The sequence below is a fragment of the Notolepis coatsorum genome (genome assembly GCF_963971535.1).
Source record: "Notolepis coatsorum genome assembly, chromosome: 3".
Lineage (NCBI taxonomy): Eukaryota > Metazoa > Chordata > Actinopteri > Aulopiformes > Paralepididae > Notolepis > Notolepis coatsorum.
Genome location: NC_140167.1, coordinates 169,889,350 through 169,908,033, shown reverse-complemented (window position 1 = coordinate 169,908,033; position 18,684 = coordinate 169,889,350). Strand labels below are relative to the sequence as shown.

Below are 18,684 nucleotides of genomic sequence, written 5' to 3'. Positions count from 1 at the left end.
GTTTCCACCAGACTATGGACTATGTTGGACTCAGCACTACTGGTAAAACGTAAAAAATACTATAATCAAACTGGCCGATGAGGAAACCTATTCGGCTCCGTGGAATAGTCTGGCCCGAGCACACAATAGTAACCTGCAATGCAATGGCGAGCGAACTATTGGATATTATGAAGAAGAAGACAAAACGGATTATATGGATGATGATTATGGATGATAAGGTGCGATTCCACCAGACTATGTTGGACTAAGCACTACTGGTAAAACGTAAAAAATAAATAAACTATAATCAAACCGACCGATGAGGAAACCTATTCGGCTCCATATAGTCTGGCCCGAGCAGATGAAGAAGATGGATGAGGGCTACCTAACATTATATGTATTGATCCTGTTCTGATTCAAGACACTTTTGGACTCGAAGTGAGAAATGGAGTACCTCTAAAACAAAGGTAACGTCTGTTTTACGTGTACTTTACCGAAACTCCATCATAAAACATGCGTATGTATGATCGCAACGTCGGATAAACGCCCCCCCCCCCAAGGTCATGTGTTTACCTTTGACCTGGCAATAATATAGGTTTCAAGCGAGCAGCCGCGAGATTTGCGCATACGCTGCACAAAACACACTTTATCTCACGATCTAGAAAACCAGTCTGGATTATTTTGAAACGGAGCAATGTTTATCTTGGGATTGTGAACGAACGAGGGTATGTAGAAGCAAACTCTTTTTTACATGTTGGACTATAAATAGTATAGTATAGTGTCTGTCAAATGAGCCATACTATTGTCTCCATAGCTATAATATAGAATATACAATAGCTCCACAAAGATAGTGAAATATCGTGAAAATGGTCAAAAAAAAGCTGCCGCCTGTACAGATGGGGAAAGAGCGTGGCGCAGGGTTTCCGTTAGAACATATTCGTGCCGGTCTGGGTGTCCTGCAAGATTTCTATCCCCGGACATATTCGAGAAATTCCGGTCAGAGTTTTAAACAGCAGTCTATTATAATCACATTTTTATGAGCTAACGAATTCCGTTATAATTGGACATGTGTATTAATTACATCAAGCGAAGAATGAGAAATTGATTTGCAGAATCAAATTACTATCTCTCGCCTCCCAAGTTAGTGCGATACGCTAATCCAGCATCAAGCTCCCGCCCCGCAGGCTTGCGCTGCAGCAGCTGTCACACGCACCCCCAAATGAATCTCGAGTCGACAATTGACATCGCTTCACCTCGTTGTATCATAATGTTCAACTTCACACACAGCAAACTGTAGTTGATCATCACATTGCCTCGTTTGCTAGCTCGTCGCCACATGCAGAGAGGACGAGCCACATGCTCGTAACGCATTTGTTGATTTCATTATAGCCTACATTTAGTTATAATAATCAATAATATGCATTACTATGTGACACAGCAGTCAACCAACAGTTGCATATGATAAAAAAATGTCAACACTCACTCACCCCGTCTCTCGTTGTGCCTATCCGTTTTGTACCTGCGAGAACAGCGGGGTCGTCTGGTTGGTTCGACTTTAATAGATCCCCATTGGAACAGGTGGACGTCTGCGAGGCTCGCAATGGTAGCAGCAGACTGGGGATGCTCTTTTTGGTTCAATCAATAAAGTGTACTTTGTGTACGTTCAATCAATGTTATCTCTCGTACATCATAGAGGCTAGACTACTAGAGCGCTATTTGAAATGGATGCACCGCACGTTGACCCGGGAACCGTGTGCGCGCGGAAGAATACATTTCCCCTGGCTATCCAAAGACGTCCGGGTCAGAGTTTATTGAGCTTAAAAACAATTGATATGCTATAGGCTATATACAATTAAAGAATGACATCGTCAAGGCATGTAGATTTATAATATATATTTTTTTATAACTTTCTGTATTGCAGGAAAAAATTTATTAGACATTACAGTTGCACTATTGAAATTGAAAACTACGCTTTTGCGTAAAGGCAAACGCAGACAAAAACGTTGGTTGGGGCAACACGAACACTAACGCAACAATTGTATTCTAAAATAGAATAAAAACGATTTGCAAACTAACAAAAAATGTAGGCCTATCTGGCTTACAGGCGAATTCCCTTCCCAGAACATTGGGTCTCATTCTCCAAGGACTTACGAGTTACGACAAAAAGGGCTTTCTCTTAGGGCATTTTCTCATAAACTAACAAAAAATTACATGTAGGCCACACTAGGCCTATCTGGCTTATAACATTTTAATTATGGCGTGCTGCTGCTGACTTAAAATCAAATAGGCGAATTCCCTTTTGCTATAAGCCTTTTCTCAGATCAAATAAAATAGAATAAAAAAAACAAATAAAATAACCAGAACCTATTGCTGGCTCATAAAGTTTTACTTCCTACGCGTTTTCGCAGCAGTGAAGCATGCAGCTGCCGAATTAAAATCGAATGTGCCAAGTGTCTCTCGACAACTTGCAAGGCGCATAAGTCTTGTGACCTTGTCCTCCCTGAGGCGACTTCGCTGCGCTGTTTTGATCCTGTTCTGCAGAGAGAACCCTCTCTCTGCTGGCACACTGGAGACGGGGATCAGGCAGGCTACCTTGGCCAGTTTGGCCCACTCTGGATAGATTTCGCTAAAATCCCTGATGAGGATTTCGCATGCCGTTGAAAAAGTCAAGCCTCCATAACCGCGGAGCGCTGTCATCATAGCAATGGCATCTCGTTGCGCGCTTGTGGCATCAATGAGGGGCTGTGGCTGGTGCTGACTCATCCTCGCTGGTCATTTCTTGGCCAAAATGACCAATAATGGTTCGGATGGCTGGTTCAGCATATTCCCGAAGCCCTGAGGGGACGGCGTGATAAATAATCATTGATTAATTTTTATGAAAAGCCAATAAACAACTTTAAACAACTTATTACATGGCATCGACAGCCTGATTAACTGAAAAGTAGGAAGGTTTAAATGTTATCCTGTTATTTTCATTATTATTGTTATTATGATTATTTTATTATGATGATTATTATTATTAATAAGAATAGCCATACATTTTCGCGATATAGGCAAGCATTTTAGGTTATTCAAAAATGATATACCTATTTAAAGAATGATGCTACGACTTTTGCAACAAACTAAATCAAATTGACTTCTACTTACCATCCTGTGGGTATCGCGAGGGGTTCAGAAGGACGTCGAAGCAGTTAAGCAGATCCAGGGAATCTTCAGGGAATCGGTAGTGTAAAGCATCTATTAGATGTTGAATGTAGCGTGCTCGGGCACTTTTGAAAGCCTGAACGGGCCGGTCACCTGCATGTGTCAATTTCACATCCTTGTACATGCCTCCCATGGAATCTGTCTGGAACCTCTCTTCTTCTGGACCTGGGGCATGTAGTAACTGTGTTAGTGCCGCGACTGATGCGTGAACCATTGGTCGGATTGCGGCCAGATTGACGTCCTCTTTCTGGAAAACCAAATTCAGTTTGGTCATCACCGGTAGCACTTCAGCCAGTGCGTGAGTCAAGGCGATGAAGGAGTACGGCTGGATTTGACCCAGGATGCCTTGGGCTTGGGCATTTCCTCCCACAGCCTCTTCATTTAGCTCCATCACCAGAGCAGGCCAGTTACTTTTGATACCCTCCACTGCCCTGTGCAAGGATAGCCAGCGGACAGCGCATGGCTGCTTTAGGCTCGTCATGTCTTCATCGCTGAGCGCTGCTGCCATTTGACGGAGGCGATTGGTCCTGCTGGCTGAGTGCTTGTAATAGGAGTACACAGAGGCAATTGTGCGCTTGTAGGCTCCTACCTGGTCCACAGCTTTAGCAGCATCTAGCGCGGCCAGCGCAGCTCGGTGGGCACCACAGTGCACCTGAATGGAAAACGCACTCTCTCTTCAGAAGAGCACCAACTCCACCACGCTTCCCCATCATTACACTGGCCCCATCCGAGCCCAGGCCAGTGATGCGGGACAGCGCCACATCCCTCTTGCGGAACACCTCGGCCACTTTGTCAAATATACACTGTGCGGTCCCGGACTGCACATCATAATTGCCCAGAAAACACGTCTCAACTCGTCCTTTTTTTCTAACTTGACATATATAATCAGCTTCTTGTTCACCGTGATATTTACAGTCTCATCAATTATAATGCCAATGAAGTCACTCCCCTTTAGCTTTTCATCCAGCTGCTTCATCACAACGTCTTCCAGCGCCTTTTCCATGTCATCAACGGAGTCGCTGTGCCGGTAAATGCCGGCACACGTGACAAAATCTGGAGCCTTAAGTTCTCTCAGTAGGTCAGTCAACCCTACATACTGATGACATGCAATGTCATTTTTGGCCATGTGAAATACAACTTGTAGCTGAGAGCACAGCTTCTTGTTGGACGTTTCATTAACTTTATCACAGTGGCCTTGCATTGCGTTTTGCTGTTGCGTTAGGTAGACGGCTGATATGTGGTCACTACACTGACTGTGCTCAGTGAGAGCCGAGATTCTCATATTCGTTGCTCCTCTTGTGAATGTGCAAAAAAAATGTCTTCCGCATTTATAATGTTGCACCTCAGCCACGAGAATTTAACTTTCCACTCGGGCCTGAACGCTCGACATTTCTGTTTCTTTTCTGCGGGAGCCACCATGGCATCAGCGGTCTCTGTGACTTCAAGTTCAGAAGACTCATCTTCGTTGTCATTATGATTAGACCTGCTTGTGCTTGGTTTCATGAAATATTTACTAAGCTTAGCTTGTTTCGCCATCTCTCTCTCTTGCTCGTATACCTGTTTGTCATTATGGTGGCCAGACATGTGCAGGCTCAAAAAAAAAAGATTCACATCTGAGCGGCGCCATCCTATCAGAGTGAAGCAACAATGAAACAAATGTAATGATTGTTTCGTTCATCGCATAGGCTATTTAATTTTAGCCTATTTTAATACAATTCAAATAATAAAATTGTGCTTAGAGGAATTATTTTCACCGGACATTAAGACCAGAGAGATTTAAATATTCGGACTTCAACATATTTTGCCGGTCAAATACCGGTAATTACCGGCTAACGGAAACGCTGGCGTGGCGCTCAATGAGTTAAGGACTCTATCGCAGAGTTATTTACACACACCTGCAACTGTCACCCATCCTTTTAACTGTAATTTGTCTGTTCTGCTTCATGTATTACATACCTTGTAGTTTTATTTGGTTGTTTGTTTGATTTGTGTGTTTTAATTATTTCCCTTACATCTGTCTCTTTTTGGTGGATTTTTTGTCCCCTTTCCCTGTTACCCTTTTGTCCCCTCGCCAGGTCGTCATTATAAATAAGAATTTGTTCTTTATTGACCTGCCTTTGACATTTGGAGATATTTAAATTTTTTTATAATTTATTATTGTTATTTTCTTTACCTTTCCACAATAAGTAAATTTCCCTCTAACAGGTTTTGCGTCTGCATCATGTTTTTTCCTTAGGACTGCAATAGTAGCATCACCCTCTTTTTTACTCCTGTTGGTTTATTGTCTGCCTGCAGAGAACAAGTATGACTTCCTCCCTGCTTCTGTCAATCTGCTGGCAGAGGCGCTCAAACTGCTCTTCTGTGTGGTGATGTCACTCAGGGTCATAGTTCGAGGTACGACACCATCTAAAGAAGACACTGTGTGTGTGTGTGTGTGTGTGTCATTGTTTCCCTCAAAACTTGGTAGTGTGTAAAGGCTACTGAGACAGCATTAAGACCAAGTAAATAATTATTAAAACTCTCTTGGAATCAGTAGTTGTTGACCGTTTGCTAAATGTGTGCAAGTTCCTCCTCCCTTAGTTGAGGTATTTTTATAGTCCAGGGTCCAGATTCACGAAACCCCTCAAAAGTGAGAGTACTGATCTAGAGTCGGCTTCAGTTTAGTTTATTTGATTAAGCTCATGAAGACAAGTGTTCTTAGTCACTGACCCCAGATCAGCACTCCTAATCTGGGAATCTTTGTGAATATGGGCATTGATGTAAGATAAAATAAATAAGATATTCCTTTATTGATCCCCTTGGGAAAATTGGGGCATCGTAGCAGCATGGGGGAGGGGAGGTATGGGCAGGGTAATAGTAGAAAGACATCAATATTGGCAATACAATTTGATCTGAATATAAAAATATGAGAAAAAAACTGTGTAAACTATATAATTAACTCTAAAAATTAAATAAACAAAGGTGCAGATGAGGGTCTATATGCCCTATCAGTTATATTGTATGATACAATAAATATAGACAATAAAGAATTTGAATCTGAATGTATACTATGAGTAAGAGTAAAAGTAAACACAAGTATACACAATTGTAAGCAGGGTCTTAAAAAGTATAACATTCTCAATGTAAGGCCTTAAAGGGTATTAAAAAGTTTAATTTGCACAGGTATTACATTTAGGTATTAATGTTTTTGTATTCACGTAATTTTTTGCGGAGCTACTGGGAGCTTGGTGCGTCTGGCGAGAGCTTGTATGGAACGCAAAATAATTGAAATTGGCGCTCAAGGGCAGGCGCCAGTTCAGTGTCACTATGTGGCTGGCCTATTTTATTTTATAATTATATTACATTCTATTGTACTTTTATTTACTTTATTACCCACGAAGCTCTTCTTCCCCAAAACCACTGTCTCTTGTCACGGAGCAGTACCCCAAAGTACTTGTATTCACTTTTATTCTAACTTTGTTTATATTCCATTTTATTTTATTCAACCCTTTATTTTTATTCTACCTTAATTGTCTGTCTGTTGATGGCGCACCTATCTGATCAGATAAAAATGTCTTGAAACGTCTTAAATTGAACCTGATGAAACCTGCAGATATCCTGGTAAGGGAACCACTGCTGTGTGTGTCTGTGCCCTCACCGTGTGCCCCTGTGTGTTGTGTTCCAGAGGGCCGCTCCTGCAGAGAGCTGGGCTGCTCCACTGGCCCCTCCTTCCTGGCCTTCCTGAAGTGGTCCGTCCCCGCCTTCCTCTACTTCCTGGACAACCTCATCATCTTCTACGTCATGAGCTACCTGCAGCCGGTGAGCTTCTGCTTCAGCAGTAGACCCATCAGTCCACAACCTATGTCCATTCACCTACAGTAACTGCTTCAAGGTGCTATAAGTGGTATTTCTTTGGTTAAAATAAGTGTTAAGTAGCTCTACATTCCGACAGCCATCACTGATATAGATGGTCTGGTCAGTAGTATGGGTCTCCCAGTCCCTCCACTCTGCGTTCTTTTTTTCCGTAGCCGCATTTCTGGCAGACGCTCTCTGATTGGCCACTGACTGACGCTCTGATTGGCTCTCTGATTGGCCACTGACATGTTTGCCCAATCGCGTGACGAGCTGTGTCTTTGCCCATTTCCGCGTCGAACAGCCTGCAAACTACCTGGCGTTCTATCGCCATGCTCTAAGACAAACTCTAACCTTAACCAACTTCGAAAGAGTGCCTAAGCTTAACCGTCGAAAGAACTTGCCGTCACGCTCTAAGACAAACTCTAACCTTAACCAACTTCGAAAGAGTGCCTAAGCTTAACCAGTGTAGAAACAGGCGTCAGCCAATCAGAGAGCGTCTTGCCAGAAATGCGGCTACGGAAAAAAATAACGCCTCCACTCTGCAGTAAACAGAAAATACATTTCCTGGTATACCGTTCCCACTTTATCCAATCAGGAGAGAGAACCCTAGATTTGTACTTATTTGCCAAATTTGCTGGCAGATTATTTGACTAGTTTCAAGCACATATCTGCTTAGGGCGGCTGGGTGGCATAGCGGAGATTACGCTCGTCACCAATGCAAGAGACTCCGGTCTCGACTCCCCGAGTCAGCATTGCCTGCGGCTTGGGCCAGTCGTCATACTATCTCAATTGGCAGAGGTAGCGGGTGGAAAGTTGATGGGTAGGGATTGGACGTTGTGGACAGAAACTCCTACAGGTCAGTTGGGTGATGCCTGCACAGCAGAGACAGGAAGTATCGGGGGCAGCGTGAGCCTCCCACGTGTTACTCCTCGCCACTGAGAGTCCGCGCTGTCTGGTGAAAAGATGCGACAGGCTGCCTCCTTGTGTACCGGAGGGGACACGTGATGCAAGGCTTCTATCCTCACTACAGCTGACCAGTGGGAGGCATAGTCTAGCAACGTTCAAGACAGGGGAGGGGAGAATTGAAGGGGAGAATTGGCAATACGAAATTGGGATGGGAGAAAAATAGAAAAATAAGGAGAAAAAGTGGATAAAAAAAAAAGCACATATCTGCTTAAAACTATTTAATTTTTTTGTCAGATCATTTTTGCAGGGTTCTCTCACCTGATTGAATAAAGTGAGAACGGGATTCCAGAAAATGTATTTTGTGTTTACCGCAGAGCAGGTGGGACTGGGAGACCCATGTTACTGACCAGACACTCTATATCAGTGATGGCTGTCGGAATGTAGAGCTATTATTTTAACATGTAGACCACTTATTTTAACAAAGAAATACTACCTACAGCCCCTTTTAATGTAGCATGAGAAAGTAAACCTTGTTCAAGCCGACTCACGGGCCGGGGGCTGAGATCCGTTCTCTGTGGCGTGAAGCGCTTCAGGTGAACCAGAAGCCGCCTGCTAACCTGTCTGACATGGCTCTGTGTGGCACACTCTAACCACTCTGCCACTGATCTGGTTAACACTTTGACGACCGATGGGCTTAGTCTAATTAGTGGCTAGAGGACCGGGGAATGTAAACAAACATGTGGGTTTTCTAACAGCTATATCTATACTTTATAGTGTTGCTATCTGTCCATTCTCATTGTCAATTGAGTGCATAAACCGTCCCTTCAGAATGGCTTAAAGAAGGCGGTCAGGTGGCGTAGCGGAGATTGTGTTCGTCACCAACGCCGGAGACGCTGGATTCGCCTGTTCGAATCCAGCTCCCGGCGTTGTCACCAGCTTGGCTGGCCGTTCACACTAATACAATTGGCAGTATTAGATGGTGGGAAAGCTGGAGGGGTGGGTCCGGGTCGTTGTAAACAGTGACTCCTACAGTTCGGTCGGGGCGCCTGCTCAGCGCGGATAGGATCTAAGGGGGGTAGTGTGATCCTTCCACACGTTACACCCTCTCAGTGAGAGTCCGCGCTGCCAGGTGAAAAGAAGTGGTTGATTGGCTGGACGTGTGTCGGAGGAAGCACGTGATAGCCTCCACTCTCCCAGACCGACTGTGGGGGGTAAGTGCGCAGCGACCAGGAAGGGGATTGGGAATTGGCATAACGACTAACATTGGGATGGGAGAAAATCGGAGGAAAAAGGAGGGGGGAAAAGATCAATATATATATATTTTTTTTTTCTTTAAGCCATTCTTTTATATATATATATATATATATATATATATATATATATATATATATATATATATATATAAAAATAATGGCTTAAAGAAAAAAAATCCATCGGTAGGTTGTCATTTTATAGCGCCGTGAATATAAGCTTTATCGCAGATTTCGTATCATCTATTTTCTGGAAAGCTAGTTATAGAGCTAAAGTCTACTAACGTTATATTCAACGGCATTTCCGTTGTATATATGCTAATGAAATAACATAAACTGCTTATGATCCGGACTATCCCAGAGCATCTATGGATGAAAGGGGGGCGGCGGGGGACGTCGATTAGTATTATTGATTACCAATACAGTGTCCGTGTAAGTAGCCACATTCACAGATCGATTGCTAGCGTTGCACAGCAAGCTCCGATCCGGCTATAAATTAGGTGATAAATGTCTTACCGTCAGCCCGTGTGATACCCGGCAGCATTTCCCCGTTATCGATCGGCATCTGGTAGATCGATATGTCCATTGGTTGATGATAAATCCCCTTATTCCATGGTGAAATCTCCGCTTTGAAACGTGATACACGGTGCATGCTGTTGGTTTGTGATCAGAGTAATATGATACTCCGTTGGAGGGTAAAATAAAATTCGCCCACAATGATACTGCAGTGGAGCGATGGCGCCCCTAAGAGGATCTGGATGTTGCCGATTCCACAGAGGCGGGTAGATCTGCAGAGTCGATCGGGGATCTTGATCCGGTTATTAATATGGAATAAAACAATAACAACTTGCCACGGCTATATACGTGCCTCTGGTCCAGAACGCATGGCACCGAAACACGTATATATACGTGGCTGGTCCTTAACACTTTCACTGCCACTCACGAGATATCTCGGAATTATTAATATCTCGTTGAAAGCCACTCACGAGATTTCTCGGAATTATTATTATTATTATTTTTTTGCGATCTGAAATCATATTGCATCACGCGAGCCTACCCTAGTATACCCGAGCGCCGCCGGCGATCAGATGTGGAAAAAAGCGCCCCCTATCGTCTCCCAGATGACATAAGGGATTTTGGAATGGACTCAATGAAAATGGATGGGGGAAAAAATCCTGTACTCCACATTTTCCAGTCCACTGATGCAGCCGGGGTTATCACAGTTCATTCTGGAGCCTCTGAGACCCGCGGAATCATGTACTGCACTGTACACACGTTGGATCCATACACTTATCGATTTTTTCGAATGGTGATCAGGAATTGGAATATACCAGTTGGATACCATCTGATGTCAGGTAAGGAATCTATGTTATCAGTGTTAGGATAATCAGACTTATTTTGATGAAGATATAAGCTGTTTTGTGAAATGGGCTCTTTCGGTTTCACTGTAAAAGTCCAAGAGGAAATGAACACAGCGATTATCCGTGCGCGGCTCGAATGTGCTTGCGTGCACGTATAATATTGATCATCTAGCGTTTATTTGAAAACGATTCATAAATAGGCCGACAAATATCAACCTTCTGGAATATTCCAGTAAAAGACGATTATCATAGAATGGTCCAGAATGGACTGTTTTTTTACCTCAAAACGGGTGCTTTTCAAAATGCTCTCAAACGGAAATGAAGCGATAAAAAACGAATCTGCCTTGACAGCACTGACTGGAAAAGGATTCTTTGATAAGCGACGGGCAGATTAGACACATAGCCATAATTTAAAACATAGATTAGGCGATATTAAGCGTAACATTGGCGCCGATGGTGGCATTGAAGCGCTAACTCTGGTGCCACCTCGTGGCACTGAAAGTGTTAAAGTGTTAATGCACAGGCCTGCACGCGTCTATGCCAAATACAACGCAGTTCGGTTTCCGGGTTCCTCTGATTGGCCACTAAGCCCACGTGACCGCGCGCAGCATGCCCCCCTTATCGCCCGCTGCCGCGCTGTGAAGCGGAAGAGCCAGCGAGGCGACGAGAGGCAGTGGTTTCAGCAGCAGCGGCCGTCTTCTTCCGAGGCGGCTCGTTCTTATTAATCCCTAATGTCATGTATGTTGTGTATGTCATAAATGTCGATATGAATTGAAAATGGGGGACCCTGATGTAAACGAGACAAAAGTCTTTCTCTGGTCTGCATCCCCTTAACAATTGTGTGTATTGCGCCGTACTGTATTGTACCCATTCTAAAGTTTTCATTCATTCATTCATTTCTCCCCCACTACTCCCAAAAGTAACACTAAATAGATAAAGTACAACAACGCCAGACTCAAAAAAAATGTCATCAATGACAAAACTGAGGAAAACAAAAATAAACCACGTGAACTTTGGAAATTACTCAATAATCAACTAGGCTGCAGTAAAAAACTTAAAACCAGGTTCTCAAACATAAACATAAAGACGGACAACACGCTCTTCACAGACAAACTGGATGTAGCCAATTACTTAAACACTTTCTTCACAAACATAGCCACAACACTGGTAAACAAACTACCCTCCCACTCAGGGCAGTATGGGGTAGAACACATAGTAGCATACTACAAGAACCTAGGCGTCCACAAAGATGATTTCAAACTGGAAATGGTAACTACAGATGAGGTACTCAATAAACTGAGCGCCCTCCAACCGAACAAGGCCACTGGCCATGACAACATCCCCTCCAAATTCCTCAGAGACTCAGCAGCCGCCATCACCCCAGTCATCACACAAATAATAAACCTCTCCATAAAACAGGGACACGTCCCCAAGGACTTCAAAATAGCGAGAGTAACACCCCTGCACAAAAAGGGCAGCAAATTAGACCCAGGCAACTACCGCCCTGTTTCTATCCTTACATCCATCTCGAAAGTCATGGAAAAAATTGTATACGAACAGGTCGAAAAGTACCTTACGGATAAAAATCTAATCTACGAATTCCAATCTGGCTTCACAACATCCCACTCCACTGACACATGCCTTCTCTATTTGAACGACCACATCAAGCAAGAGGTGGATGCGGGCAAATACTGCGGCATGGTCATGCTAGACCTACAAAAGGCCTTCGACACTGTCAATCACACCATTCTGATTGACAAGCTAAAAGCAATTGGTTTTGATAGTTTATCAGTCAGCTGGATACAATCCTACCTGGAGGGGAGAGAACAGATGGTGGAGGTAAACGGTACCCTACCCCCCCCCCCTCACAGTGAACTGTGGTGTTCCACAAGGAAGCATACTAGGACCACTACTGTTCCTAATTTATGCAAATGACATGTCGTCAGCTTGTGACTGCAACTTGTTCCTGTTTGCGGACGACTCAGCCCTGCTGGTCTCTGACAAGAACAAGTTACAGGTTGAAAAAACCCTCAGCTCGGAACTAGGCAAAATCTGCATATGGCTCGCCGACAACAAACTATCATTACACATGGGCAAAACAGAGTCCATTCTCTTCGGTTCAAATAACAAACTCAGCAAAACCGACGGCTTCTCAGTTACAGTGGGTGACAATATTGTCACAAGGAAAGATGAAATTACCTACCTGGGTTCCATCCTAGAGGCTAATCTTTCCTGTGACAAAATGGCATCCAATGTAATAAAAAAAGTCAATCAACGAACTCGATTCTTGTACCGGATCTCCTCCCTGGTAAACAAGAATACCCTGAAGACTCTGGCAGGAGCACTCATTCAAGGGTACTACGACTATGCTTGCACCTCATGGTACCAAAGCACCTCAAAGGCACTAAAAACCAAATTACAAACATCTCAAAACAAACTAGTCAGACTACTGCTTGACCTGACTCCTAGAACCCACCTCACCCCTGCACACTTTGCCAACCTAGGATGGCTTAGAGTAGACGACAGAGTACAGCAACTTGCAATGGGCCTGGTCTACAAGATACACTACACGACCAAGGTACCCATGTACATGTCAAAATACTTCCCAAAGGTCAGTGAATACCACGATCACAACACCAGAGGGAGCTCCACAAATCATGTAAAACCCAGATTCGGCTCAAACAAGGGACTAAACACGTTTCGCAATTATGCCACAACAATGTGAAACGCCCTACCCAAAGCTGTAAAGGAATGTGAATCACTACCCACCTTCAAAAACACTCTCAAAGAACACCTACGGGAGACTGCAATTCAAAACTGGCCCCTACAAATGTCCTAACCCAGTTGTACAATAAAGACCAAGCATGGCTTTGTCAGTATTCCAATGTACAGCCCCACCCAACCCCACCCCACCTACCCAACCTCCTCCAATGTACAGTTTCTATGTCAAATGTATGTCAGTATTCCAATGTACAGATGCGAGTTTGTTTTTTTATGACATGCACAACTACAAGCTTTTAAGAACACTGACATAACCGCTGAATATCACTGAAATCCAAGTTAATGTATAATATATCTTAGAAGTTCTTTGTTTCATCGTACAAACAGCCAAAGCTGTCATGTATGTTGTGTATGTCATAAATGTCGATATGAATTGAAAATGGGGGACCCTGATGTAAACAAGACAAACGTCTTTCTCTGGTCTGCATCCCCTTAACAATTGTGTGTATTGCGCCAAAGGGAACACAGTTTCTTGAGTCTGGCGTTGTTGTACTTTATCTATTTAGTGTTACTTTTGGGAGTAGTGGGGGAGAAATGAATGAATGAATGAATGAATGAATGAATGAATGAATGAATGAATGAATGAATGAAAACTTTAGAATGGGTACAATACAGTACGGCGCAATACACACAATTGTTAAGGGGATGCAGACCAGAGAAAGACTTTCATCTTGTTTACATCAGGGTCCCCCATTTTCAATTCATATCGACATTTATGACATACACAACATACATGACATTAGGGATTTATAAGAACGAGCCGCCTCGGAAGAAGACGGCCGCTGCTGCTGAAACCACCGCCTCGCGTCGCCTCGCTGGCTTTTCCGCTTCACAGCGCGGCAGCGGGCGATAAAGGGGGCGTGCTGCGCGCGTTCACGTGGGCTTAGTGGCCAATCAGAGGAACCCGGAAACCGAACTGCGTTGTATTTGGCATAGATGCGGCCTGCACAGACCCCTGCTCCTCAAAAGAACACAATCTAGGGGCGGCTACGTGGCGTAGTGGGCAAGGCGCTCGCCATGACATCTGGAGACGCTGGGCTCGCCTGTTCGAGCCCAGCGCTCCACATTTGCTTTCAGTTTAGCTGGTCGTCCGTACTAATACACATTGGCCGTATTAGGGGGTGGGAAACTGATGGGTGGGGATCAGGCGTTGTGGACAGCGACTCCTACAGGTCGGTTGGTGCGCCTGCGCAGTAGAATCAGGAAGTGTCGGGGGCAGCGTGAGCCTCCCACGCGTTACTCCTCGCCACTGAGAGATCGAGCTGCGCAGGTGAAAAGATGCGACTGCTGTTACCTCAAGTACCGGAGGGGACTTGTGCTATGTATGACTTAGTCCACATTGCAGCCGGCTTGTGGGAGGCAAGAAACAGCGTTCGTGACAGGGGAGGGTTGAATTGGATGATACGAAATTGGGATGGGAGAAAATATAGAAAATGGGAGAAAAAGTGGATAAAAAAAAAAAAAAAACACAATCTGTCCTCAGATCAGATTAGTTTCAAATGTATTGTCATCATACAGCACAAGTACAGTACAACGAAAAGAAGTTTGGCATCCAGCCAGAGTGCAAATGTAGCAGTTTCTTTTGTTTTGCTTACAAGAAGTGAGGGACATTTTTAAGTGACCTTTTCCCTTCATAGAATTTAGTTTGAGAGGTGAAGAAGAAGTCATTATGAAAGGAAGGCATGAAGGTCAATTTGAACAAAGCTGCCTTCTGTCTAAAGGCCTCCACCTATTTTCTTGCTGTATGTTTTGACTCGCTTGTCAATCTTCAGCGATTTTGTATCCAAGCCATGACTCCTCTCTCCTCTCCCCTCTCCTCTCTTCTCCTCCCCTCTCTTCCCTTCTAATCTACTCCTCTCCTCTCCTCCCCTCTCTCCCCCTCTCCTCCTCTACTCCTCTCCTCACCTCTCTTCCCCTCTCCTCCCCTCTCTTCTCCTCTCCTCTACTCCTCTCCTCCCCTCTCTCCTCCTCTCCTCTACTCCTCCCCTCTCCTCCCCTCTTCTCCTCTCTACTCCTCCCCTCTATTCCCATCTCCTCTCCTCTACTCCTCATCTCCTGTCCTGCTCTCTACTTCTCTCCTCCCCCCTGTACACCTCTCCTCTCCACTCCTCTCCTCTCTACTTCTCTCCTCCCCCCTGTACACCTCTCCACTCCTCTCCTCTTCTCTCCTCCCCCCTGTACACCTCTCCACTCCTCTCCTCTTCTCTTCTCTCCTCCCCTTTGTACACCTCTCCTCTCCACTCCTCTCCACCCCTCCCCTCTCTACACCTCTCTACACCTCTCCTCTTCTCTTCTCTCCTCCCCTCTGTACACCTCTCCTCTCCACTCCTCTCCTCTACTTCTCTCCTCCCCTCTGTACACCTCTCCTCTCCACTCCTCTCATCTCTACTTCTCTCCTCCCCTATCTACACCTCTCCTCTTCTCTTCTCTCCTCCCCTCTCCTCTTCTCTCCTCCCCTATCTACACCTCCTCTCCTCTCTCCTCTCCTCTCTCCTCTCTACTCCCCTCCTCTCCTCTACTCCTCCCCTCTCCTCCCCTCTTCTCCTCTCTACTCCTCCCCTCTATTCCCATCTCCTCTCCTCTACTCCTCATCTCCTGTCCTGCTCTCTACTTCTCTCCTCCCCCCTGTACACCTCTCCTCTCCACTCCTCTCCTCTCTACTTCTCTCCTCCCCCCTGTACACCTCTCCACTCCTCTCCTCTTCTCTCCTCCCCCCTGTACACCTCTCCACTCCTCTCCTCTTCTCTTCTCTCCTCCCCTTTGTACACCTCTCCTCTCCACTCCTCCCCTCTCTACACCTCTCTACACCTCTCCTCTTCTCTTCTCTCCTCCCCTCTGTACACCTCTCCTCTCCACTCCTCTCCTCTACTTCTCTCCTCCCCTCTGTACACCTCTCCTCTCCACTCCTCTCATCTCTACTTCTCTCCTCCCCTATCTACACCTCTCCTCTTCTCTTCTCTCCTCCCCTCTCCTCTTCTCTCCTCCCCTATCTACACCTCCTCTCCTCTCTCCTCTCCTCTCTCCTCTCTACTCCCCTCCTCTCCTCTACTCCCCTCCTCCCCTCTCCTCTCTACTCCTCTCCTCCCCTCTCCTCTACTCCCCTCCTCCTCTCTCCTCTCTCCTCTCCTCCTCTGCAGGCCATGGCAGTGTTATTCTCTAACTTCGTTATCCTGACCACAGCCATTCTCTTCAGACTGGTGCTGAAGTAAGTGACTCAACTCTATAATGTTCTCTACTGTTTGTGATAATATTGTGATCGATTACGGTTTATGTGGGTTTTATTTTAGTTTATTCTAGTGTGCTTTGGATGTATTTAGGGTTTTCTCTGGTGAGCTGTAAATCACCAGACACCAGTTATTTTTGGCAGGTGTGTGGGCTTGATTGCCACCTGATTGGTGTCAGGTGTGCAGTGCCTTTAAATAGGCTTGGTTGACTTGTGTTCGGATGCTTGGCCATTTCATGTTTTCCCTCAGTAGTAGAGGAGTGTCTCAAGCTCATGCAGGGGGTGACAGTGACTCAGGAGGTAGAGCAGTCGTCTGGTAATCCGGGGGTTCCCAGTTCGATTCCCGCTCCTCCCGGGAAGTGTGTCGAAGTGTCCTTGAGCAAGTCACTTAACCCCTAATTGCTCCCGATGAGTAGGTTGCCTTTGCCGTCGGTGTGTGAATGTGTGAGTGAATGGGTAAAATGTGAGGAACAAATTGTAAAGCGCTTTGGATAAAAGCGCTATATAAATGCAGCCATTTACCATTTACGCTTCTAGGGTTTTCTCTGTCTTTAGTGCTGTTGGTTTTTGTTGTTGTTTTCAACTGCTAGGCAGTGGTGGTTACTTTGGGGTTTTCCCCAGTTATTTTATACTGGTGTTTTGTGTTTCCTACAGCTTTTATTTGTATTTATTTTATTCTTGTGTTTTCCCCCACCCTCTCTCACCACTCAGCGATTCCAGTAGGGCTGACCTTTGAAGCTTTTTTTGGCAATCGAAGCTTCGGGGCCGAGCTTCGATTTTAATTCGAAGCTTCGAAAAATTTAAAATATAATTTTATTTTTATTTTTTTTATCTTATGTTGTGGGACTTGTACAGCACTTTGGTAAACTTTGTTGTTTTTAAATGTGCTCTATAAATAATGTGGATTGGATTAATGAATTAAGTAGCCCCTTTCGTGACTGTGACGCAGCCAACAAGGTTTCACTCGGCTGTGTGATTTAATTCAAGGTGGATCGCTGTTGTCGTTTGAACAACTTCAGATTTCATGGGAACTACCAATCCCCCAAATCAAGAATGTTTAAGATGAATGAATGAAGTAAGATTTTGATTATTTGAAATATGGCCTGTGTAGACTAAACTATGCACAGAATTATGTCAGTCTACAAGGTCCGGATTCTACATGGTCGGTCCGGCAATGTAGACCTTGTAGACTCCACTACAGACCAATTATCAGTGAATGTTCATGCATTTTTAAGAAGGGCTACTTCCACAAAAAAACAAAGAACTCGCCAAAACATCTCAGTAGCACCTTATCTAAATGTTCTATTTCATATATGGAGATTCATATTTATTTATGTATTGCATGCATTTCTACATTTTATTTCCCATTTTGTTTATTCATCCCAGTATCTTTCTTTCTTATGTGTGGAATTCTACAAGGCATGTAGGTGTATATGTGTTTGAGGATGATATCCTTCAAACAGGCAATAGTGATGATATAATTTGGGCAGTGCTGAGCTGGGTTACTTTCCTCCAGTGTATTTGTCCCCCGGCCCCACCCAATGGCCCCATATATGCACACACACACACACACACACACACACACACACACACACACACACAAATCGAAGTAAAAGTATTTGTGAAAAAAAATTGAATTTTTATTTATTTATTTTTTTTAACTTCGATTTTTTTTTTTAAAGGGGTTATGCACTGCTATTCCTAGCACTATTTGGGCAACTTTACACACTTCCTGTGAGTCTATGTAACACATCTGTAATTTTTATTCCAAAAATAATCATTGTTTTATATTTCTAATCTTGTACTCAAAACCAGCATTTTTCAGCCTCATGAAAGCAGGCTATTATTGGCTTGGCTCCAACCATACTAGCAGAATGCTTTGAGTGACAGCCACCCACCAAATAGCTCCGCCCATCTCCCCGTCAGAGATTAGGTTTCAGGTTACATACAAATATGCTATGTCATAAATATAGAGATGTAGCAGTACTGTCTATCTATATATATGTTACCACTATTTGTAAAAGCCACAACCACGTTACCATATTTGTAATAATGTAAATCATTGTGTCGTTGTACATATTGTGTATACACCGTTAGAAGCTAACATAGCTTAGCTTGGTAGCTATTGTGCTAACAACATATCCCG

The 18,684-nt window shown here is 44.3% G+C and overlaps 1 protein-coding gene across 2 annotated transcripts in view; it reads left to right on the top strand.

Annotated features, from left to right (window-relative positions):
- slc35a5 (solute carrier family 35 member A5) overlaps positions 1-18,684 on the top strand; it is a 46,161-nt gene that overhangs the window by 10,798 nt on the left and 16,679 nt on the right. The window contains exons 3-5 of one of the 2 annotated variants that reach the window (XM_084311642.1): positions 5,479-5,577; positions 6,848-6,981; positions 16,453-16,520. In XM_084311642.1, coding sequence (XP_084167768.1) covers positions 5,479-5,577; positions 6,848-6,981; positions 16,453-16,520 — 301 coding nt within the window. The remainder of the gene's footprint in view (positions 1-5,478; positions 5,578-6,847; positions 6,982-16,452; positions 16,521-18,684) is intronic. The other variant, XM_084311643.1, reaches the window with a different exon arrangement.